General features: G+C 38.6%; 1 protein-coding gene across 1 annotated transcript; it reads right to left on the bottom strand.

Moving 5' to 3' along the window:
* Positions 1-3,042: 3,042 nt before the first annotated feature.
* On the bottom strand, positions 3,043-25,175 carry LOC117090359 (liprin-beta-1-like). Its single transcript, XM_033222599.1, is given in 8 exon segments — positions 3,043-3,213; positions 5,652-5,744; positions 8,442-8,573; positions 10,734-10,781; positions 10,784-10,855; positions 12,252-12,338; positions 23,532-23,737; positions 24,862-25,175. Coding segments are annotated over 8 exon segments (999 nt in total). The 5' UTR covers positions 25,067-25,175; the 3' UTR covers positions 3,043-3,057.

Here is a 25,175-nt window from a genome sequence, read left to right on the forward strand (position 1 = left end):
TATTGAATATTGGCCCCCACTCTCTTCTGGCTTGTAGAGTTTCTGCCGAGAGATCTGCTGTTAGTCTGATGGGCTTCCCTTTGTGGGTAACCCGACCTTTCTCTCTGGCTGCCCTTAACATTTTTTCCTTCATTTCAACTTTGGTGAATCTGACAATTGTGTGTCTTGGAGTTGCTCTTCTCAAGGAGTATCTTTGTGGCATTCTCTGTATTTCCTGAATTTGAATGTTGGCCTGCCTTGCTAGATTGGGGAAGTTCTCCTGGATCATATCCTGCAGAGTGTTTTCCAGCTTGGTTCCATTCTCCCTGTCACTTTCAGGTACACCAATGAGAAGTAGATTTGGTCTTTTCACATAGTCCCATATTTCTTAGAGGCTTTGTTCATTTCTTTTTACTCTTTTTTTCTCTAAACTTCTCTTCTCGCTTCATTTCATTCATTTGATCTTCAATCACTGATACCCTTTCTTCCAGTTGATCGAATCGGTTACTGAAGCTTGTGCATTTGTCATGTAGCTCTCATGCCATGGTTTTCAGCTCTGTCAGGTCATTTAAGGACTTCTCTACATTGGTTATTCTAGTTAGCCATTTGTCTAATCTTTTTTCAAGGTTTTTAGCTTCTTTGTGATGGGTTCGAACTTCCTCCTTTAGCTCGGAGAAGTTTGATTGTCTCAAGCCTTCTTCTCTCAACTGGTCAAAGTCATTCTCTGTCCAGCTTTGTTCCATTGCTGGCGAGGAGCTGTGTTCCTTTGGAGGGGGAGAGGTGCTCTGATTTTTAGAATTTTCAGCTTTCCTGCTCTGTTTTTTCACCATCTTTGTGGTTTTATCTATCTTTGGTCTTTGACAATGGTGACGTACAGATGGGGTTTTGGTGTGGAAGTCCTTTCTGTTTGTTAGTTTTCCTTCTAACAGTCAGGACCCTCAGCTGCAGGTCTGTGGGAGTTTGCTGGAAGTCCACTCCAGACCCTGTTTGCCTGGGTATCAGCAGCAGAGGCTGCAGAAGAGTGAATATTGCTGAACAGAAAATGTTGCTGCCTGATGGTTCCTCTGCAAGCTTTGTCTCAGGGGGTACCCGGCCATGTGAGGTGTCAGTCTGCCCCTACTGGGGGTTGCCTCCTGGTTAGGCTACTCAGGGATCAGGGACCCACTTGAGGAGGCAGTCTGTCCATTCTCAAATCTCAAACTCTGCTGGGAGAACCACTACTCTCTTCAAAGCTGTCAGACAGGGACATTTAAATCTGCAGAAGTTTCTGCTGCCTTTTGTTTGGCTATGCCCTGTCCCCAGAGATGGAGTCTACAGAGGCAGGCAGGCCTCCTTGAGCTTTGGTGGGCTCCACCCAGTTCAAGCTTCCCAGCCATTTTGTTTACCTACTCAAGCCTCAGCAATGGCAGGCACCCACCCCCCAGCCTTGCTGCCACCTTGCAGTTAGATCTCAGACTGCTGTGCTAGCAATGAGGGAGGCCCTGTGGTCATTGGACCCTCCAAGCCAGGCACAGGATATAATCTCCTGGTGTGCCGTTTGCTAAGACCCTTGGAAAAGTGCAGTATTACGGTCAGAGTGACCCGATTTTCCAGGTGCTGTGTGTGTGTCATGGGTTCCCTAGGCTAGGAAACAGAATTCTCTTTCCCTTTGCACGTCCCAGGTGAGGTGATGCCTCGCCCTGCTTCGGCTCTCGCTGGGTTGGCTGTACCCACTGTCCTGCACCCACTTTCTGACACACCCAGTGAGATGAACCCAGTACCTCAGTTGGAAATACAGAAATCACCTGTCTTCTGTGTCGCTCACACTGGGAGCTGTAGCCTAGAGCTGTGCCTATTTGGCCGTCTTGGATTCAGTTTAGGCATTTTTACTAAAAGAAAAAACTCAACTGGAACTCAGTTAAGCAAAAAAAAAAAAAAGAAAAAAAAAATCTAAAAGGGCACGAATGGTGCTGCAATCTATGGACTTGAGTCTCCAGGACTCTTTCTTTGCCCCATCTGCAATTTTTTCAGCTTCTTGGCTTCATTCAATCCTACTCCAGGGGCAGGATTTCTCTGTAGGACAGAGATGCCGCCAGCTCTCGCTTACATTCTTACCATAGGTATATATGACCCTTTTTAATTAATGATTTCATTTTAAAATGTAACCAAATGCTCTCTTATTATCTTACCTGTCTTCATTGAATTGCACTTCTTTATTTTAAAGCCTGATTGTTCTGTCAACAGATTGAAGACAATCTTTGCTAGAGAAGTTGGGAAGAAAGAGTAAACTGATCATCATAAAGTTCTGCTGTCTAGTGCATGAGTTCTGCCTTCATCAACATTACAGCATCTTTTCCAGAACGCTAGCCTATCCTTCACATGTTCTTGCTCAGAACACGGCTGGTGTCTCATAGTGCCACAGTCATCATTCATAATTACAAAGAAAGGTTAAATTTAACCTAGTGCTGCCAGATGTTATGCATATTATATTTCCAAATATAATTTTAAAAAACATTTCATTCAGGCTATTTTCTATCATATACACCTACTTTATTAGAAATGATGGTCCATATAATACTCAGAACAAATTTCTTCAGTTATAAAAAAAAATTTTGGATAAATTCATGCATTTTTCCAAAAACAGAAGTAGCCTATTTTTGCTTTCTAAAATGTGGAGGGCTTAATCCCTGGTATACATTTTTTACTAATTTTTACAAAGATACAGAGCCATTTTTCTCTTCTGTCAAAAGGGCAGAACAGTTTCTAAGTCCCTTACTTTATGTAATTTCAGTTCTGAGGGCAGCAATCCTGGGACACGGATGGTTCTTTTTAACTCTTTCGGCATACATTCCCTTGCATTGCAATTGAGACAAGTCCATGCTTGTGATGAGAATTTAGTCTAGTAATCCTAAACACCAAATAAAGTACAGAATTCCCCTTTTCCTGCTGCTGAAGAGGAAGTTAATGGATTCCCAGTCACAGTAAAGAGTCTTGGAGAATTCCCTGTGGTTCTGGGCCTGACTGGATTCTGCTACTCTTTCTTTGATGCTAAAACTATACATTGACTATCCTCGGTTTCTTCCACAGATTTTGGAGGACTTAAAAAAACAAGATGACAAACGTGAAATATATCTTCTTACCTCTATCAACAATTTCAACCCCTTCTCCTTTCATCCTGCAAACCAATTTTTCTTGTAGCCTTTTTACTTCAGATTCCTTTTCTTCTAGTTGTTCTTTTAAAGATGCCAGTTCATCCTACAAGTTACAAATTCATTTAAAAATAGCAGATCATGACTAAAAAAGAACATTCAGAGAGCATGTTAGCTCTTTAAATCAATAATCAGGTTTTATGAATGAAACAAATCTACAAGAATTTAGAAGCAGCTGGCATGGTGGCTCATGCTTGTAATTCTAGCATTTTGGGAGGCTGAGGCGGGTGGATCAATTGAGGTCAGGAGTTTGAGACCAGCCTAGCCAACATGATGAAACCCCATCTCTACTAAAAATACAAAAAAACTATCCAGGTGTGGTAGTGCCCGTCTGTAATCCCAGCTACTCCTGAGGCTGAGGCAGGAGAATTGATTGAACTGGGAAGCAGAGGTTGCAGTAAGCCAAGATCGTGCCATTGCACTCCAACCTGGGAAACAGAGCAAGACTCCGTCTCAAAACAAAAACAAAAACAAAAACAAAACAAAACCCACAAAATTTACACGCAAGCATCAGAAATCAGGCAAAGGCAATAAAAAGCAGGAAGCAAGACTATCAGAAGACCAGGCATGGTGGCTCATACCTGTAATCCCAGCACTTTGGGAGGCCAAGGTGGGCAGATCACTTGAGGTCAAGAGTTCAAGACCAGCCTGGCCAACATGGTGAAACTCCGACTTTACTAAAAATACAAAAAATTAGCTGGAAGTGGTGACGTGCACCTGTAATCCCACCTGCTCTGGAGGCAGAGGCAGGGGAATTGCTTGAAACCAGGAGGTGGAGGTTGCAGTGAGCCGAGGTTGCATCACTGTACTTCAGCTTGGGCGACAGAGTGAGATTCTGTCTCAAAAAAAAAAAAAAAAAAAAGATTATTAGCAGAAGTCCCATTTATAATAGTTATTGTATAATTATTTCAAGTTTCTTTGTAATCAAATTAAAAAGAGATCTTTTAAAGTATAATTAGGGATAGGATAGCCCTAAGGTTTAAATCTTACATCAGTTTTAAAAATATGACCAAGTTAGTCAAGGAAGATAATCAAATTAGATACTTAGTGTCATAAAAGCAAAATAAAATGCAAATTGGAAAAGACTAGCTTGACATTTATTTGGCATTTCAAGTTGGCACTCATGTTTCCTTGACAAGCACAGTTTCATTAATGGGTAAGGTAGCAAGTCATGAACAACTTTAGCCAAATCAGGGAATTAAATAATTCACCTTCATCACTAAGATGAAAGGACACAATCTCCTGTAACAATGGGAAAAAATAAATTAGAAAACAGATACTTAAGCCCTCTTTTAATTTTTAACCATACAACTGTACATAAGATTTCAAGTTCATCATTCTATGCACTAATGTTTAAATTTTCAGTTTTCTTTTAGTAAAGAATTAGCTTTAGCAAACAAATTTTGCTGGCTGTATTTAACACAGAAAATACAACTATGCAATGCTAAGACGTACAGCTTTATATTCAATGCCACATTTTACTTTCAGAATCTCTAAAGATATATTTACTACATTTAGTATTATGAGAAGACGTAGTTCTCCAATGAGGCAAGGCACTTGGCCCTATAGTTTTGACTTCTGGTAGGAGCACAGTGGACAAGTACAAAAAATTTTCAGTAGCGCTGGCAGGAAGTGTGAACCTGTTCTCACCGTGCTGCTTCTCAGCAGTCATTTCTATTCGCAGCCATGATAATGTCAACTGCTGTACATTTACCATCAAGAAAGTCACTAAAGAGGAAAGTGACCTCTACTGTGGATACGAAACAGAATTCTTTCACAGGTGAATGTTTACAATTATTTTACTAGGCTTGGGTCTCAGTCTAAGAGAGTTTAATTTATAAATTCTTTCATTTTACCTGTTTATTATATTTCACTAATTATTTCATGTATTTCTGAAAACAACATCAAGGATCCCATTGTTCCTTCAATCAGCTAGGTGATTTTAATCAACAGGTGACACACACACAGAATGAATGCAAATGCCACTAAAACATCATCACAGCAAAACAACACACGCCAGAAAGCAACAGGCCACGGACCCCATCACCCAACGTCTACTACACCTTCAGTGACTCCCATTTTTGTTCCATCCGCTGCTTTTCATACTGCATCTGACCCACCTTGATTTTCATGCTAGAAAGTTTGGCCATTAAAGACTGGTAGAGAGACAGAGGAGTGAAAGAAAACTACAGATAGAAAAAGACAAGCTAAGTAACTGAGAAAATAGTACCAGTTTGTAAAGGAGGTTAGATACAACTCAGAGAAAGGGCAGGTTATGTTCTGTCGGAAGAATTAAGCCTTGTTTTTAAATTCGGATCAGTGGTGTTTAAATTCAAGAAGGTTTCAGCTTGGGGGGAACTTCGTTTACTTTTAAAGTACCTTCTTTATCATATACTAAGTAGAAAACATGTTATTTATATTATTGGGCATAGATGAACAGTGGAGCCATTTGTTTGAAAATGTTAACCCGTGAGAAAAACTTACTTTGGTTGATTCATGCTTTTTTTCATACTGAAGTCTCTCGCTGTCCATTTCGCTGACTTTTAACCTCAAATCATTGATCTTCTGAATCAGCTCCTGTCCAAGAAGAAACAAGAAAGTGCATTAGGAAAGTGGTAACACAGTTACCTATACCTACAAAATAGCAGCTTGGACATCTTAAGAAGTCACCAGCTCCTAGAGTTAAAGTTGAATGAATCAGATGAGACAAACAGAAATAAATCTACCTCCTTAATAAACAAAGCATTGGCTGGGAGTGGTGGCTCATGCCTGTAATCCTAGCACTTTGGGAGGCCAAGATGGGTGAATCACAAGGTCAGGAGATCAAGACCATCCTGGCCAACATGGTGAAACCTGTCTCTACTAAAATACAAAAAATTGGCCAGGTGTGGTGGCGCACGCCCATAATCCCAGTTACTCAGGAGGCTGAAGCAGGAGAATCGCTTGAACCCGGGAGGCAGAGGTTGCAGTGAGCTGAGATTGCCCCACTGCACTCCAGCCTGACAAAAGAGCAAGACTCTGTCAAAAACAAACAAACAAACAAACAAAATCATTCATTTAAATCCCCAATGCCTCTGCCCAAAGTGATGGGCTTATGAAAATAAAAGGTGACTATAATTTTGATTAAGAAATGTAGCTTAATATCTATTATTTGTCAGATATTTCTATCTTAAAAATGACTCTATGAATGCTATTTCATAGAGTGCTATTTCCATTCTATTTTATAGAATGCTATTTTATATTTTAAATATATCACATTATTTAGTAAAGCCATTTACCTTTTGAACCTTCTCAGTGATACATGGGTATTTTTTTTAATTTGTAATTTCTCCCTTTGTCCACAAAAATATGGATTTCTCATCAACCCAATATGGGAGAAAGAAATGAAAATTAAATCCTTTAAGCCCATGAATCCTTAAGATTATGAAATAGGCAGGGAAATATTTTATTTTTATTAAGTGGATGATAACAGGAACATGAGAATAGTCAAATCAGTTTTAATTTTGTGGACTATTTTAATTATTGTCATATATAACATCACAAAGTTTATCAACTATTCTCTAATCTCTGGGTATGTGCATACGTTTTAGCAATAGTGTTGAATTTTTATTAGAAGCTTATCAGGGATTGAGTTTACTGTAAGTTTGATGACAATTCTCAATTGGAAAGTGGATGAGGGCCCTGCTATTCATCTAATTTTATAATTAGAAAATGAAAGAGAAACCAATCTTAATGTTTACATAACACAACACAATTTTGCACCTTTTCTACTGCCACTTTTTATTTTATTTAGTGTCACTTTTTAAAGAAACAATTTGCTCATAAAACTTGTCCAAGTATTCTGATAAATAGTGGTGTATTTTTGTCCAGAGCCCAGAGAGCAGGAAACAAAATTAGAGTGTTAAGCAATATTAACACCACCAAAAGAGGCACTCAAATACTCTGCGTGGGAGATGACTTATTTTTACTACAAGCCACAAAGATCCCTACAATGGTTACTATATTTCTGCTTCTCTCCCCCTCTCTCTTTTTTTTTTTTTTAAAAACAGAGTCTTGCTCTGTCACCCAGGCTGGAGTGCAATGCTGCCATCTTGCTCACTGCAACCTCCACCTCCAGGGTGGCATCAGCCTCCCGAGTAGCTGGGATTACGGGTGCCTGCCACCACACCCAGCTAGTTTTTGTATTTTTAGTAGAGACAAGGGTTTCACCATGTTGACCAAGCTGGTCTTTAACTCCTGACCTCAAGTGATCCACCCTCCTTGGACTCCCAAAGTGTTGGGATTACAGCTGTGAGCCACTGTGCCTGGCCAGCTTCTCTCTTTTTACAAAGACATGCATATATTCCTGGGTCACAAATTCATAGACTACAGGACAAAATTGTCTATGAATGCCAAAAATTACAAGTAGAACAATGCTATAAGGAAATAAAACTTTGTGAATAGGGATTATTTTAAACTCCTAAGTATAATGATTCAAGTTCACAAAGGCTAAGAGAAGGGATGCTATAATGAAATACACTTCCCAATAAACCTATAGGCTTTTAAATTGTGGTCTCTTATAAAATGGGCAAAATATTATCTATCATAATTATACAATTACTCCTTAGCAGTCACTTAATAATCATACACTATTTCAATTAGATTATATATATTTTCTTCTTATGAATTAGTTTAAGAGCTGTTTGACATTATTCAATAACATATTTGTGATTTGTCATCTAACAGGTCAGAATTCAAGTTCAAAGAAAAAAATCACCTTTTCCCGGTTAACCAATCATCCTTGCATAATATGAGTCCTTAGTGATATTCATCAATACGATCCCTCAAAAAGGCTCTGTGGTTTTGTGATTATATAATGTTAGTATGTTTTCTATACAGATTTTTTAAATCCAATTATATAGTAAATAATCAGTGTGCCTAAATAATAACTACTAGTACAGCCATGCATTTAAGCCCATTATTTACAAAATTAAGAAAACTAGTATGAATGGACAGATGCTCCAAATATCCTAAAGTCAAAAGTATTTCTAAAGGTTAATGAAAGGATTCATATTTCATATCAAAAGTCTAAAACTAAAAATTGTCATTAGCATTTTGTGATAAAAAGTCAATGTAATCAAAGATTATCCTTAAAATGAAGCAGGATGAGGCACATAGTAATTCACTGCCTTCCTTGCACACCTCCAGAGAATCTCAACTTTGCCCTAGGAATGCATGTGTATGAGACAGAGACAGACTGACAGAGAGAGTGAGAGGGGAGACTGTATCACTCACCTCTGTGTCTCTGAACTTATCTTCATAATCCAGTCTGTCCTTCTCTACAGCCGTCAGTTTCAACTTCAAGATAGATATTTCAGCCATCAGATCCAACTTCTGAGTTTCTAAGAATGTCCTACTTAGAAGCTCCTATTAGAATTTAAAAGATACATTCAATAATTCTTTTATTATAAACAGCCACATGTGAATTTACCTCATTTATGATTGCAAAGCAGCACCTATTAAGTAGAGGATGTAGTAAAGTATAATTACTGAATATACACACTTTTAAAAAATTATTCACTTTAGACTGGGCACGGTGGCTCACGCCTGTAATCCCAGCATTTTGGGAGGCCGAGGCAGGCAGATCGCTTGAGGTCAGGAGTTTGAGATAAGCCTGGACAGTATGGTGAAACCCTGTCTCTACTAAAAATACAAAAATTTGCTGGGCATAGTGATGGGTGCCTGTAATCCCAGCTTCTCAAGAGGCTGACGCAGGAGAATTACTTGAACCCAGGAGGCGGAGGTTACAGTGAGCCGAGATCCTGCCATTGCACTCCAGCCCGGGCAACAAGATTCCGTCTCAGAAATAAGACAAAATAAAATAAAATAAAATAAAAAACCATCCACTTTCATTACCCTCCTTTGAGCAGAAATAAGCACATGTCAGTTTACTGAGGGAGACATATGTTACGTAGATACACATGCATAAACCACATATATACTTCAGTCTGATGATAACATTGATTATGATGATACTATGTTTGCTATACACCAGGCACCGGTTGTAACAAATACTGTTACAATCCTCACAAAAAATTTATCAGGTAGAAATTCTTATTATCCTTAATCAAAACATGAGGAAACATAGTAACAGAGAGGTTAGGAACTTGCCTAATGTCATACAGGGAAAAAGAAAAAATAAAGACACAGCAGGAATGGAAACCTAGGAGGTTTTGCTCAAGTGCATACTCCATCCACGACCTGACAGAGATATTTTCTTTTCTAATTTTGTGGGTACATAGTAGGTATATACATTCATGGGGTACATGTTTTGATTCGTGCTTGCAATGGGTAATAATCACATCATGGAAGATGGGGTCTCCATCTTCTCAAGCATTTATCCTTTGGGTTACAAACAATCCAGTTATATTCTTAATTTCAAACATATAATTAAATTATTGACTATAGTAACCCTGACATGCTACTAATTACTAGGCCTTATTCATGGAAACTATTATTTTGTACCCCTTCACCATCCTCCACCTCTCCCTTCATCCCTCACTACCCTAACCAGCCTCTGGTAACCATCCCTCTACTCTATCTCCATGGGTTCAATTGTTTTATTTTTAGATCCCACAAATAAGTGAGAACATGAGATGTTTATCTTTCTGTGCTTGGCTTATTTTACACATAATGACCTCCAGTTCCATTCATGTTGTTGCAAATGACTGAATCTCATTCTTTTTTATGGCTGAATCGTACTCCATTGTGTATAAGTACCATATTTTCTTTATCCAGCCATTTGTTGATGGACATTTAGGTTGCTTCCAAATCTTGGTGGCTGTGAACAGAGCTGCAGCGAACACAAGAACACAGATACTTATTTGATATACTGATTTCCTTTCCTTGGGTATATATCCAGCGGTGGCATTGCTGGATTATATGGTAGCTCTATTTTTAGTTTTTTGAGGAATCTCCAAACTGTGTTCTCCAAAGTCGTTGTATGAATTTACATTCCCACCAACAGTGTACTAGGGTTCCCTTTTCTCCACATCCTTGCCAGCATTTGTTACTGCCTGTCTTTTGGATAAAAGCCCTTTTAGCTGGGGTGAGATAGTATCTCTACAATGAGTGCAGTTTTGATTTGCATTTCTCTGATGATCAATGATGTTGAGCACCTTTTCATATATCTATTTGCCATTTGTATGTCTTCTTTTGAGAAACGTCTATTCAAATCTTCACCCACTTTTAAATTGGATTCTTAGATTTTTTACTATTATTATTTTTTCTTAATCATAAAACATACGCTTATAGGCGAGAGTTAGGAAACCAACTGAATGCAAAGAAAGAAAATTAAAATAAGCCACAATCCTATTGACATTTTGTTGCAGATTCTAATTACATAAACACTTTATATTGTGTGCATGTGTTTTGAGACTCTGCTACTCTCAATTTTTTTTTTTAAATGTGCTGGTCTAAGTGAATCAAGAAACTTACTGCTGCATCAGAGCAAACACAACATAGAAATGTAGCATCTCAAATAGTTCAGCAGGGAAATGCTATTTTGGTTTTGGCCTCTGCACATACCCGCTGCAGTATTTCTTTTGTGGCATTCAACTTCTCTCTGTGCTCTTCAACTCTTCAAGACAAAACTCCAAATCTCTAATCTTCTCTCCCTCATCCTCCACCTGGTCTGTTAACACACTTAGCTGTATTTAGAATAAAACACTGCGATGAGTGAAAAAGAATTTGGGTCCAACTGCATACGTTATTTCTCTAAATGGAACAAAAAAAGGAATGATCCTACTACTCATACGATTGTAAAGAAAAAAAATCTGAGAAGTACCAAGAAGACGGTGATCCCTCGCATTCCTATTTATATGTTGCTTTTTGATTTAAGGAGCCCTGTACAATTTCAGAGAAAATTTGTGTAGATTAGGAATGTACACTATTTTTTGGTTAAAGCCACTTCAACCATTTATGAGGGAGAGTGTGCACATCTTTTTTTGCGGGCAGGGTGGAGATAGGATTAGAGGAGAGGAAATGAAGTTAATGTTTCAAATAGAAATTATCAAGAGCTATTCAAATTCGATACTGCAAGAAGAATAAGGAAAAGAACCCAGGGAATTCAAATTCCATGAGCTCTTTGAAGATGACACTGATCACAGATGTCTTCAAAGCCAGGGGGCAGCTCAATATACTCAAAGGTCCATGAGGAGCTGTTGGGTTAGTCCTTCAACTCTAGTGCTTAGAGCCGATCTCTGAGATTTTCCCCAATAATCATCACCCAGTAAATATACTTCAATTCATTTTGCTCCGTATACCAAAGAAAAACATACTTCATTTCATTTTGCTTAATATACCAAAGAAAAATGTTTGTCAAGCATTTGAAACATTATGAAGAAACAAACTCAAATTAGCCCACAAGGAGGATTCTAGTCACTGTTGTGTTTTGTCTCACACAGGGTATCATTTTTTTTTTTTCTTGAGACGGAGTCTCGCTCTGTCACCCAGGCTGCACACAGGTTATCATTTTTAAAATTGAAAAATTAAATATATTTATTCAGATTTCAGATTCAGAAATATAAACTTACATATATGCAGATTTTATGCTCTATTCATATATCCAAATTTCTGATATATATTAAAATATATTTTAAAGTCAGATCTAGCCAAGTGTAGTGCTGCACACCTGTAATCCCAGCTACTTAGGAGGCTGAGGTAGGAAGATTCTTTGAGCCTAGGAGTTCAAGACTAGCCTGGGCAATGTAAGAAGACCCTGCCTCCAAAAAAAAAATCGATCAGATCAGATGACAGATGAAATCAGATGACATTGCACCTGTATTCAGACTGGTCCCGGAAGAGCTGAGGTTGATTAATGGCAGCTCCTTCTAAACTGGGTGTACAAACCATCATTTTGCCCCAGTCCACTACTCCCTATTATATACAGATGGCTTACCATGCTTCTTTCTATTAGCAGTCTGGTTGCTAATAGAACTGGTTTCTATTAGCAGTCAGGTTGCAAGCAATCTGAATTTGCCACCAATTTAAAACAGTCTTTGTAAGCATGCTGCAAGGAAAGAACAGTATTTAAAAATCACTTGCCTGAAGAATGAGGGATTCTTTATCATTTTCTAAACGTGCCAGCCTTTCTTGATACACATCTCCGTTCCCAGGTAGGTGTCCATTTGTCTGAAAAAGGAGATAATATGGGTAAGGCTGATCTTCTCTAAGAATGATATATTGTAGATACATGATAATCACAAGTGTTCTTAGTCCAAGGGGCCTGAATTGAATCTGGCACAGCTGTCACTGTCAAACAGAAAACACGAGAATGCAATTTGGTTCATTTACCACAAAAGAGGTAAGACAGGCATGTTAAGTGTATAAGCACGTTTTTGCCAAACTAAACATTTCTTAACAAGCAAAAAATAATGACCCACAAGGCACAGTGGATACTGGTATCTCCACTGAGAGCAGGCACACACCCAAGGGCAGGCAAAGCTTTGTGAGTGTGTAGGGGGCACCCCTAGCTGTTGGGGTCTGTCTCTCTTCCTCCGAAAGTGTAAACACTCAGGCCACAGTGACTTCCCCTGGTAGTGCCGACTAGCCTCACTTATCTGCATTTTAACACTTTCTGTTCTGACCTTATTAACTTGTGAGTTTGCTTCTTTGTATAACGTTACCTTCTATTCCAGGGCAGAGCCTATAATTCATTTTGTAACCTCCCCAGCATCTGGCTCAGTGCTCGGCATATATTGATGCTTACTTACTATTTCTTCCCCTCCCTCCTGTCCCCGGACACTTTTTAAAAAACATCATGTTTCAGTATATTTAAGCGTTGTATAAATGCCAAAGGAAGTATAGACTGAGAAACGAAGTATAGATGGTTTCTTCCTCAGCTGTCTCACATGCAAGTCATGAAAGAGACACACGAAGAGGCTCACAAAGAACAGAAAACCTAAAAACATCATTTCGAAATGTATGTAGTAGCATAAGTGGTGTCTCTCGTAATCTCAACATAACCATAAGATAATGTAATCCCAATAGAATTTCCTGATTCTTCATTCAAATACAATAGAAATAAAAGTCAGCTGAAATCCAAAAGTGTTAGATGGGGCCACCCAGGGTTCAACTGAAAAAGAAAATAATACCTTCAGATTTAGAACCAGAAAAAATACAAACTGTATAACCTTGCTCCCCAGGGCATATCTGATATGACATCTACTGTTTTTCCAGAATTAACTGATACCATTGTTCTATCTTTCCAATAAATGTGGTTTCCAGTATCAATTCTTGAAATAACAAAAGTCATGTGCTGGGAAGAGGGGGAAAAAAAAACAGGGCTTGAATGAAAAGGAAGATTTCAGAATGCTTTTTCTAAAAACTTTACATACTGAATACATTTTCCAAAAGGCCACAAAGAATCAGAGGCTAACTGAGTAAGGGTGCAATGCATATTTAGAGTGGATTAAAATTTTACAATCAGCTGCTTCACCACACACCTCCACAATTACCACGGCATAATTCTGCTCATGTTGTTAACTGAAGTGCCCGGCATTAAATTACAAGTATTATGAAGAGTGTGATGGAGTGGCCTAGACAACTTCTATTCCCAGGGACTAACATAAAAATAAATTGTGCATAACTTCTCGGGGGTAGTTTTTTGGAAAACGGCCAGGATGCATAATCCATGTTCTCAATCTTAAGAAAGTGCCAAGACAGGCCCTGTAGAAGTTTAAATTCCTTATTTTGATTATAGACATTAACAGGCATCTGTTTTTAAAATCCCACACAAGTAACAATATTTCAGAAACAGATACATTTCAGTAAGTAGAAAAAATCTGCTGTTTAGTGAGGACAAAAAGTAAAACTGGCCAAGGGTAGTGGTACATATCTGTAATTCCAGCACTTTGGGAGGCTGAGAATTGTGTGAGTCCAGAAGTTTGAGGCCAGCCTAGGCAACATGGCAAGACCCTATCTCTTAAAAAACAAAAACAAAAAAAAACTAAACCAAAAAGTACTTAGCCAAGCTTAGTGGTGTGCACCTGTGGTCCTAGTTACTCTGGAGACTAAGGAAGGAGGATCACTTGAGCCCGGGAGGTGGAGGCTACAGTGAGCCGTGTTTGCACCACTGCACTCCAGGTTGGGCAACAAAGCAAGACCCTGTCTTAAGAAAAACAAAACAAAACTGATCTTTCTTCTGGTTGGAGGAAATTATAGCAAGAGGAGAGCAGTGTTTCCTTCCAAGCTACTTTGTATGATATGGAAGTGAGGTGATCCAAAACCAGTTCTCCAAAATTAGCCCCAAATAGAAACAGATACTGAAAATTGACTCAAAATGAGCATATTTATGTTTCTCAATATGGTATTGATACTTACAAGCACTCAATGCTCAAGGGTAGTTTAGTATATTAAAACTCACCATAGGAACATAAAGCAGAATTTAAGAGCAATCAATGTTATATCCTTGTGTTAAGTAGGTAAAGACTGTTCTGTCCACATGTGTTTATATTTCTGCCAATTTTGTTTCTTTGCATTAAGAATGTTGGCAGTAAGATCCATTAGGTAAATACCCTATTGTCTCTATTCTTCCTCCAACTCCCATATTCTTCTACCTACCAGGTCACTCAAAACCTCCCCATATACGGCATGCTCTCTCACACACTACTTTTACTCCTTCTGCACGGACCGTCTTTTCCCACCCTTTCTTCTTCTTTCCCCATTCCTTAAGGTCCACCTCTATTAGGGCTTGGTCTGTGAAGTTTTCCTTGAATTCACTGTTTACTATGTGCCAGCAACAGTATCTAGATGAATCTTCATTACAGCAGGTGTTTCTCTGAATGCACTAAGGTTAGACTTGACTGCATACATGTCTCTCTCTTCTAATAGACTCTGCATTCTTTGCAAGTAGATTTGCCTTGGCATGTGACATACAGTGGGTGATAACTAAATGTCTGTTGAATGGAAGAATGACGACAGGTGTTCAATAAACACGGGTTGAATAAAAGATGACTGCAGGTTTGGTTTTGATCTGGCCTTCTTGCTTCTCAGTGAGTCTTTATTTATGTGTCCTCTATAATCTGGTATGCACTCCATGGTTGACCTCTATCTAGACTGGCTCCTTTCTCCCCAAGCCTGTACTCTCTCTTCCCACTATGTTTAGGAGGTGATCTCAGAGTCTTTGTAATGGACAATAGTTAAGGCCATCTTGTGTGAGCTCCCCTAGACACTTTCTTCCTCGGTGTGTAATAGTATAATATATATTACCTCTTATTTCTTTCCTTTCTTTCTTCCTGCAGGCTTGGGAGAACTGATCCTTAACTCCTTCCTGAAAGCTCATCATTGCACTTCTAGTTTGGAACCTTGATTTCCTGTTTCACTGGGACCTGTAATCACCACTTCTATTTACCATTTTCCATTTCTTCCTTTTAATGAGCTTTCTTCCATTTTCCTTTACAACAACTATCCCAAGGTTTTGTACCCAACACTCTACTCACCTCCCACTCCTCCCTCTCAGGTCAATCCATCTTTCATAACCCATTTCTACCTCCTCCTCATTACATTGTGCCATTCTCCTTTCCCCATCTACTGGCTGACCTTCGGGGTCTTGTCTTAAACTGTGCTCTTTAGTGTTTCATCCTATTCTGCCTCAGGTGGATGACTAATAATTTTATGTGAGTTGGTCACTCAGCCTAAGTTTCTCAGTGCAAAAGTGTCTTACATTTCTTTTGATTCTTCCACGGTGCTTATAAAATCCTGAGCACCTAATTTAAAATGTATTTAAGTATAAACTCCTGTTGAGTCAATCTGACTTTCAAAGCACGGAAGAGCAGCCTAAATCACTTTACCTTTCTACTTTAGCTCATGATGCAACCTTTTATTGACCACATCCAATTCAGCTAAGTCGAAACTGGAATCAACGTGGGGATTTCAACAGTACAGTATCCAACCAATAGTGTGTGTGGAGAGTCAGGGAGAGAGATCTAACTCAACTGTAACACTGGTACTTTGATTTAATTAAGGAACTTATGGCTTCTGCCAGGTTTTCCTGGCATGATGGGGAGAAACACATCTAAAAAGCTTTATCCCTCATAGAATTAAAGAATCTTAGAGCTAGCCAGGAACCTCACCTGGAAAACGAATTCCCTGACTCTACATGGCAGGTGCTACACATAACATTAGAACACCATCTACTTTTCCCTTCACCATCATAAGTGGAAAGCCTTCTTTTATTTATTTATTTACTTATTTATTATTTATTTATTTTTGCAGTTGCAAGATTTAATAGAGTGAAAACAGAGCTCCCACACAACAGGAGGGGACCCCAAGGGGGTTGCCAGTGCTGGTTCAAATGCCTGGGTTTATATCCTGATTATTGTCCCTCCCCCTGTGCTCTCACGTGATAGATGATTTGATTATTTCTTTCCCTCCTGCTTTTAGCCTAATTGGTATTTTAATGAGCTCTCTTTACTACCTGATTGGTTGGGTGTGAGCTGAGTTATAGGCCCCATATTTAAAGGTGGGTGTGGTCACCCTCCCCAGCTAGAAAGCCTTCTTTTTATATCAACTTCCTTTAAATTATCAAGTATTACAATCAAGCATAAAGACATAAGAAATGTTAACATCTTTCCTTTGCATCTGTTTAAAAAATGTTTTTTATTACAGAAAATTTTAAATAGATTTAAAGTTGAGAAATGAGCGTGATGAAACGCCATGTACTCGCCACTCCATTTCAACAGTTATTAATTCATGTAAGGTAGGAGTCTCACCCGCTGTTTTTACTTGTAACATCATGCTGTGTTTTCCTTTGATTTTCTGGGTTCTATTGGTTTGCATTGGTCTACAGTTGTCTTCTTCCCTGTTTCCCCTTTGTTTTGCTTTGTTCTTTCCTGAGCTCTGCTGTCCTGTCTAAATCCAAAATCAACATACAAGCAGTGATTTGCCATTATTATGCTTATTTATTTTACAAAACAGAAACCAATTTTGAGTGTAATAGTCCTAAATCAGAATGGTGAGTACCTAAATTAAAATGGGGAAAAGAAAACAGCCCCCATTTTAAGGTCAACAGATGTTAAAGCACAGCTGGATTAGTAATACTACATATACACAAATGCATGCACAGACCACATTCCATCCAGTCATTATACTTATTTTTAAAACTAGTTATTAAAGCTGTCATGGAGTCTTGATTTCATAATTCTGTTTTTAAACATTCAGTATCAAGAAAGGAAGAGTAAGGCTCAGTCCATGAAATCTCCTTTAAGTAAACGTTATCTCTAGTTACCAAAATAAATAATTACTATGACAGTATTGTCTACTTGGAATTATACCTCTGCCACGCATGCAAACATTTACTGCATGCTTGCTCTCCACTAGACTCTGAACTAGGAGGAGAGATTAAGACTTGAATCCTCCAGCCATGAAGAGCATTTGAGTTCAATAGCATAATAAGGCATCTTACACCACTACTGTCCATAGAGTCAAAGAACATGGTATCAGTGATGCTGGAAACCAAGCAACCAGGCAGTGGCAGTACTCCACTCCCCTGTCCTCTCACTGGGTGTGATGGAATAAGGGCATGAGCTTCACAGTGGGCAAGCGGGGGGCACACGTTTAGACAATAATATTACCCTAGTCATAGGTATACACCTAAGTCCCCTGAATTTGAGAAGGACAGAGAAAAAAGAAGGTCCCAGTGTCCCTAGAGGCAAAGCGCCGGCTCCCATCCTAGTACAGCAGCAACTTCATTCATTCAATATCTTCATTCACTCGTTTATTCAACATTTGTTGAAAGCCAGCAACGTGTGACAGGATACAGAGATCTAGAGAAGGAATCTGTCTTCTATTTTGGGAAGGATAACATGGGACCAAGAAAAAGTCCCTATTGTTCTTGTCACTTTTTCTTTCTTAACTCACTTTCCTAAAGGAACAGGGAAACCTCTTTCCATTCAATCCTAACAAATACCAGTGGCCTAGGATTCCATGAAAAGTACATCTTTTACCTCTGTAAACTAAGAATTCTGCTGATTTGGTCAATTTGTTTTTCTGTGTCTGTGAACACTTTCCATGGGAGTTTACTTGAAGACTACGGGGAAAACTGCCTTAATTTTAGCTAGGATGTCTCAGTGAGGCACCGCATGACTCAGATAATTGTGATCACCTACGGGATATAATCTTAAGATGTATCTTGTTTGCCGAGGCCTGAGAAAACATTTCCTAGAGGCACAGATGAAAAGCAAAGCCGGTCAGAAAGCAGCAGGGATCAGAGGGTTGTAGGAAGGGGACTGTGTCGTGGGGCTGGGAGTCAGGGACTCAGGGAGAACAGCCAGAATCCCTGCAGAGAGCACGTCCCGTGGTTGAACTCTTTTAAGTTCTGAGTATTTTTATTTTTATAGCAACTTTTAAAAATATGCCTTTGGGATTAATGTTATCTAACTTTTAATGTAAAAATAAGAGAGAAGTGTATTATGATGATTTAACAGGTCTGAAGCCAGTCCAGAACACCTCATTTCCCCTGTTTACACTCTATCTCATGGGTGATGATGCCTGCTTTGTAGTTACTACCATTAGTATTCACCATTAGTATTTCACTCTTTGTTGAAAATTGTATTTTTGTAATTTCTGCTGACTTTGAGATGGCCTCATAATTAAAACTGCCAAATAGTCAGACATCTTTGGGATTTCACTACCTGATCCCCTGCTGACATGGATCAAGGTCATGATCCTCAGTTAAAAAAAAAATTATAAGAATGTTCCAGGGCAACTCATCAAGTTAGACCTAAAGTAAATAACTACTTGCTTGACTCAAACAATTAGACATATTTTTCTATTTGCCTTCTTGAATCTGGAGCTTCATAAAGCAAGTAATTCTCCATTATTAATATCTGTGTTAACACATTATAATATTTCACAATCAAGACAGAAAATTCAGCCTTAGTAACTAAACAAATACGTCATAGTCTATAGTTTTTTTTAACCAAGGAGACACACTTCTGAGTTTTAAAAGAAATTTGTTCATTTCTAGAAGCCTACAGCTACACTTGTAAATTCATTCTTACAGATTTAATGTCCCTTCATTGTAACAGGTTACTAGTGTTGGTATTTGATCACATTCAGTGTCTGATCATATGAAACAAACAGGCAGTAGCAATCAGTAGTAAAGAAATAACATGCATCCTACAAGAAACCAAGGGATCTCCCTGGCCCAGGCAAAATGATAGTTGGAACTGCAAATGCCCAGTTGCACTAATGAAAAGGTTAGTATCCATCTTAAACTACAGGGCCTCTCAAGTTGGCCATCATTAAACATGAAAGGAACCATAATTATTTATCTGTTATTATTATTATTATTATTTTATTTTTTTTTTTTTTTGAGGCGGAGTCTCACTCTGTCGCCCGGACTGGAGTGCAGTGGCCAGATCTCAGCTCACTGCAAGCTCCGCCTCCCGGGTTTACGCCATTCTCCTGCCTCAGCCTCCCGAGTAGCTGGGACTACAGGCACCCGCCACCTCGCCCGGCTAGTTTTTGTATTTTTAGTAGAGATGGGGTTTCACCGTGTTAGCCAGGATGGTCTCGATCTCCTGACCTCGTGATCCGCCCGTCTCGGCCTCCCAAAGTGCTGGGATTACAGGCTTGAGCCACCGCGCCTGGCCTTATCTGTTATTATTTACAGATACATAATTATTTCCAAAAATTTTTGAATTTAAGTTTTTCTAAAATATTCCAGAAGCTTCTCTGTAGTCTGAGAAATGTTTGCACTCTTTTATCGCAAGAAGGGAACTATGTATGTGTGGTTTGTAACCTAAATCCCCTTGCAACTGGACCCAACTGTTTCCCTCACTGCAAAGGGTTCCTGTTAAACATTCTCCCTCTATTCTCTTCTCTACACACACTCTACTCTTCAGTATTGCCTTTCTGACTAGCCTTTTTCCAGGCGTATTCATAAGCCCTCAGCATACATTAGTTCATAGGATCCTTACAATCCTAAGTGGCAGTAACCATCATCCCCATTTTACAGATGAGAAAACCAAGACACAGAACTTCAGACATTTTCACAAGGTCATACAAGCTTTGAAGAGTTACGGCCAACATTAAAATTCAGGTCTGCTGTTACTGCAGCCTGCATTTGAAACTGCCTAGATGCACTCCTGCCTTATCATTCACTGCTTCCTTTTTTTAAACATCACAATCTCTTTTATTTGGGCAGTTTCCCCATACTCAAATATGAAGGGGGAATTTGCTAGGATTCTGTGTTCCTTAAATTCTAGAATGCCATCAATTTTAACTTTTTATTGTAAAATACACATGGAAAATTTAGCATTTTAACCCTTCTAAAGTGTATAGTTCAGTGGTAGTAAGTACATTTACATTATTTTGCAGCCATCACCATCATCCATCTAAATAAACTCTTTTCATCTTGCAAAACTGAAATTCTATGTACAATAAGTATTATCTTCCCATTCCCTGCTCCCCTCAGCTCCTGGCAGTCACCAATGTACTTTCTGTCTCTAAAATGGACTATTCTAAGTATCTCAATAAAAAAAAAAAAGGAAAGAAGGGAGAGAGAAAGGGAGGATGGATCTGAGCTAAAATGTATACATATCCCCATTTTAAGATCATAAAACACATCCTAACTTCTGAAATATTAAATTGGAAAAATCTAATATTATCAGCCAATCACTAATTATAAGCATATAATCTTCTACTTGTTGGATTCCCAATGCTGGCCCAAGTTTGCTTTTTGGTGGGTGTGTGGTGACAACTCAATTTCACTCCTATGCTTTTATGGTTCCAAACAGCCAGTCCTGCTCTTTTTGCCTTTTGCTCTCTTTCTTCTTTCATCCTGTCATTCTCTGTGTGCGAGAAAACACACGTAATTTGAAAGGTTGGGGTCAAGGTGAGGAATTCTTATAAATAAGTTAGATGGATATAAATAAATTTAGCAACAGCAACAAAAGTCCCTTATCTCTCTGGATCCACATCTAGTTTATTTTGTTATTGTTACTTTTAGGATAAAAACTGAATCTTCATTAGTTCTATAAAATATTTGTCATTTTATGGATTCTTACGGTTAAAATGTCAAATAATAAGATAGAAAGCAACTAAAAACATTGGTCAACAAGACATTACCCATCCAAAGCATACATTTAAAACAACTTCCATTCATTCAAACGTGCATTCCACTTTATCATCCATGGAGCATCATTCATTACAAATATAACTACTGAGCCAGGCATTCTTTTAAGCACTAAGGATACAGGAACTTTTTAAAACTAAGGGCAAAGATCAGATTCATGATGCTTACATTCCAGTTGAAAAGACAGAAAATAAATCATATAAACGTCACAAATACACTGCACATAAGAAAGTGGTGAATGCTAAGAACAAAATAAAGCAGGGAGATGTAAGATAAAGAATAAATGGGTATAATTTTAGTTAGGGTGGTGATGCAAGGCCTCACTGAGAGGAGGACTTTTGAGTAAATACCAGAAGAATATGACGGAGCTAGCCATACAAATATCTGGGGAAAGAGCTTTCCAGGCAGAGTGAAAAGCCAGTGCCTGGAAAAGCCAGTGGAAAGGCTCAGAGGCCAGTGTACCTGGCATATTTAAGAATCAGTGAAACAGCCCATGTGCTTGGTGTGGAGTGAATAAGGAGATGTGTGATGAGAGATGAGGTCAGAAAGTCATGGGGAGCAAATCCTACAAGGCCTTGCAGCCCACAGTAAGCACTGTGGTTTTTACTCTGAGTAAGATGTGATGCCATTGGCAGTTTCTGAAAAAAGGAGTGAGTGTCATGATCTAACTTATATTCAGATGTAATCATCATTACTTTTTATCATTTCTGGACATACTTTCACAGAACAGATTAAGCACATGTTAATGGAAATGTTTTAGACACATGTCAAAAATTGAACTACAGGTATGCTTAGGCTACTATTGCCATTGGTGGCCTCTGGGTGTGGGATAGAAATAGATACTTCTAACAATAGTAAAGTCCCTTTCTACTGCATGCTAAATGGTCGGAAGAACATGGAGTAAAGAAGGGGTGAGATACGACATTGAAACAGACTAAGGAATATGCCAGGAAACACCAATTTCAGAGCATGAAGCAATCCCCAAAGAAATCAGCAAACCTGGACCTTTAAATCTCTGGAAGAAAAATTTGCAGAGGAAATATAAAGTATAATAGTAAGGCATTATGTGTTTTAACGAGTAAAATATCTCCAATGGTCAAGTTTGCATAGCTGCATACCCGCTAAAGGATGGATTCTACTATTTGCACTCAGAAATGCAGAGGTAAACCAGGTGGGAACACAGAGTATTCAGCACAGGACTGGCTGGGAGCTCTAGTATTTGTGTCACATCATATGAAAATGTTTTAGCTGTAGGATGTACTCTTAAGGTTCCCAAAGCAAGCAGTTTTCATGTCTACCACAGATCCAAAAGTAGATCACAATTTTTCATACAATTCTCATTAGTTTTTATATAAACACAGTTCACTCGTAAGTGTATTAGTGCATCTTACTGAAAATTGAATATCCTTTAAGCACAAAATATCTCCTTTCCTCTGTCCTCCACTGAATCTGCTTTTGTGACACTCTTTTGATTTTATGTGTTCATCACAGATTAAAACCCTGGTATTTACCGCTGTACCCAGACAAAGGGTGGCTCTACCACATCATCAATTTTTGAGAAGGATGCCTAGAAAGAGGCCTTGTTGTTTAGTGAGTAACACTATTAACCCATTTATGCTGAAGGTTGCAAATTTTTCTGTGAAAAATCAGAACTTGGCAATGACCTTGAGCAGTAGGATATAAATAACTCCCACAAGCTTAGCGTTCCGATAATGGAACACTATGCGTAAATGGGTTAAAGGCCCAAATCCACAATTTAATTCGAGAACTGGAACTGAAAAGATTGAAACAAACCACCAGATGGCACTTCAGGTCAAATACTGCTAGAAACCGCTGTGGCTTTTTGAATGTCTTTCATTATGCTTTCCACTTAGCATTGCCATTGGGTCCTTTATAATGAATAACCCAACACAACTAAGAAATCATCTACTACGTGCAAGATTCTTTCCCTTATAGGACTATTTGATTTAAGCCACAGGAGGTCATTCAAGCACAATCTAAAAGCCAGTCTGTTTTTATGGGCAGAATCAGGTGCCCTGTTGTTGGTATTTATAAAATGTACACTAATAGCACTTTTTAAAAAGTTATCCTTAGAGTCAAAAGAAAATTAAGATATCTTAAGGAATAAAATAGAGCACATCTGTTGCCCTATACTTTTTTTGTTCTAATCAGCTATTCTATGTTCTAAATTTTAGAATAAGCAACAAAGGATTCATAACACAGAATTTATAACAGGCAGACCCTACCATTTGACTCTGAAGCCATTCAATAAGCGTTTCTGCTGTTGAATCTGGGATCTGGCATCTCAAACCTTCTTTCTCATCTGTTTCCATCATCTCTAACAATCCACGCAGGTCTTCCACAAGGTGCAGAGCTCGCAAACTTCCCATGAATGGAGAGGTGGGAGATTGGCAATCGAAAATCCCATTGGAATATTCCAGGGCCTTAGAACCTAAGTTAAACAAAATCACAGAGAGAGCAACGGGATTTATGTTAGATAAAAATACCAAAGCCGAAGGTGGTAAACCAGTCTAGTCACAGTAAGGAACAATCAAAAGAAACAGAAAAAAGAGAATTCAATCACATAAATCTCTCCAAGTCAGATTTACATGGTGCAAAAATTAAAACCATGTAGTTGATGGTAAATATCCATGGTCCAATTCCTAACGAGGAGGCCAATCAAGGGGTATAGAAAGAAAAAGAGCCTGGTGGGCTTTGGTGTGAGATGTGCTGGCATCGTGGAGATCATGGATAAGAAAGTGGAAGATCAGAAAATACAAATATTAGAACTAATTCATTCTGCACCAATATTGGACCAAATGATTTCTGGCTTAGAAAAACTGTGGATGAAGGGTTATGAAATGAACCCAGATAAAGGCTATTAGAGTAAATTCCAAGGAAAGATAATGAGCTCAATGTGTTAAATGATTATGCTGATGTGCCTATAGGACTTTTCCAGAGAGATATCTGGTTGGAAATTAGAGACAGGGACTGGAAGCTTAGCAAAGAATTGGGAAGGTAAATAGATGGACCAAGCTGGGTGCAGTGGCACGTGCCTGTAATCGCAGGTACTTGAGGTGGGACGATTGCTTGAGCCCAGCATTTCAAGGTTGCACTATGCATGTTATTCACATGTTATTCACTGCACTCCAGCTTGAGCAACAGAGCAAGACCTCCCCTCTCTTAAAAAAAAAAAAAATAGATATGAGAGTCACTGGCAGAAAGTGAATTTTGAATTCAGGAAAACAGATCAGAACATTCATGGTTACTGGGTAGAGCAGTGTCCCTCAAAATATGGTCCACAGACCACCTACACCAGAACCACCTGAGATGCAGATTCTTTATCCTTGATTAGAAACCTAGGATGGAACTGGAATTTTTGATATTTTAAAATAATGTTTGAGAATAATGCTGGCAGAAAATGGAGAAGAGGAACAAAAACGAAATTACAGGGAAGCAAAAGACATAGGGCTAAAAAATGAAAATCAAGTGAAAAGATAATATGAAAGTTGTAATAAAAAAGTGAAGTGAGCAGAGTAAATGTTGTGATTCTGTCTTTCACAAGATGCAGATCACCTGCTATGATACCATCCATCTGCTCCAATGCTGCAGCCAACATATCGCTTGCATTACTCCTCATTTTCTTATTTGTCAGGGGCAAATTCCAACCTAGATCTGGAAAAAAATATGATGTTATTATTACATCCATTAAATGACATAGGCTTGCTAGTGGGTTTCCTAATTCTCCTCCAAATGATAACTCTGTTATGTAGTCAAACATGGAGCAAAAACTTCAGTAGTGGAGCAGTAAGCTGTGGCCAATCACCTACTTAGTGCAAGGCCACATGTGATACCTGTATCAGTTAATAAAGAAGATTCCATTCTTGCAC

This window comes from Trachypithecus francoisi, unplaced genomic scaffold (genome assembly GCF_009764315.1).
Source record: "Trachypithecus francoisi isolate TF-2019V2 unplaced genomic scaffold, Tfra_2.0 Lachesis_group11, whole genome shotgun sequence".
Classification (NCBI taxonomy): domain Eukaryota; kingdom Metazoa; phylum Chordata; class Mammalia; order Primates; family Cercopithecidae; genus Trachypithecus; species Trachypithecus francoisi.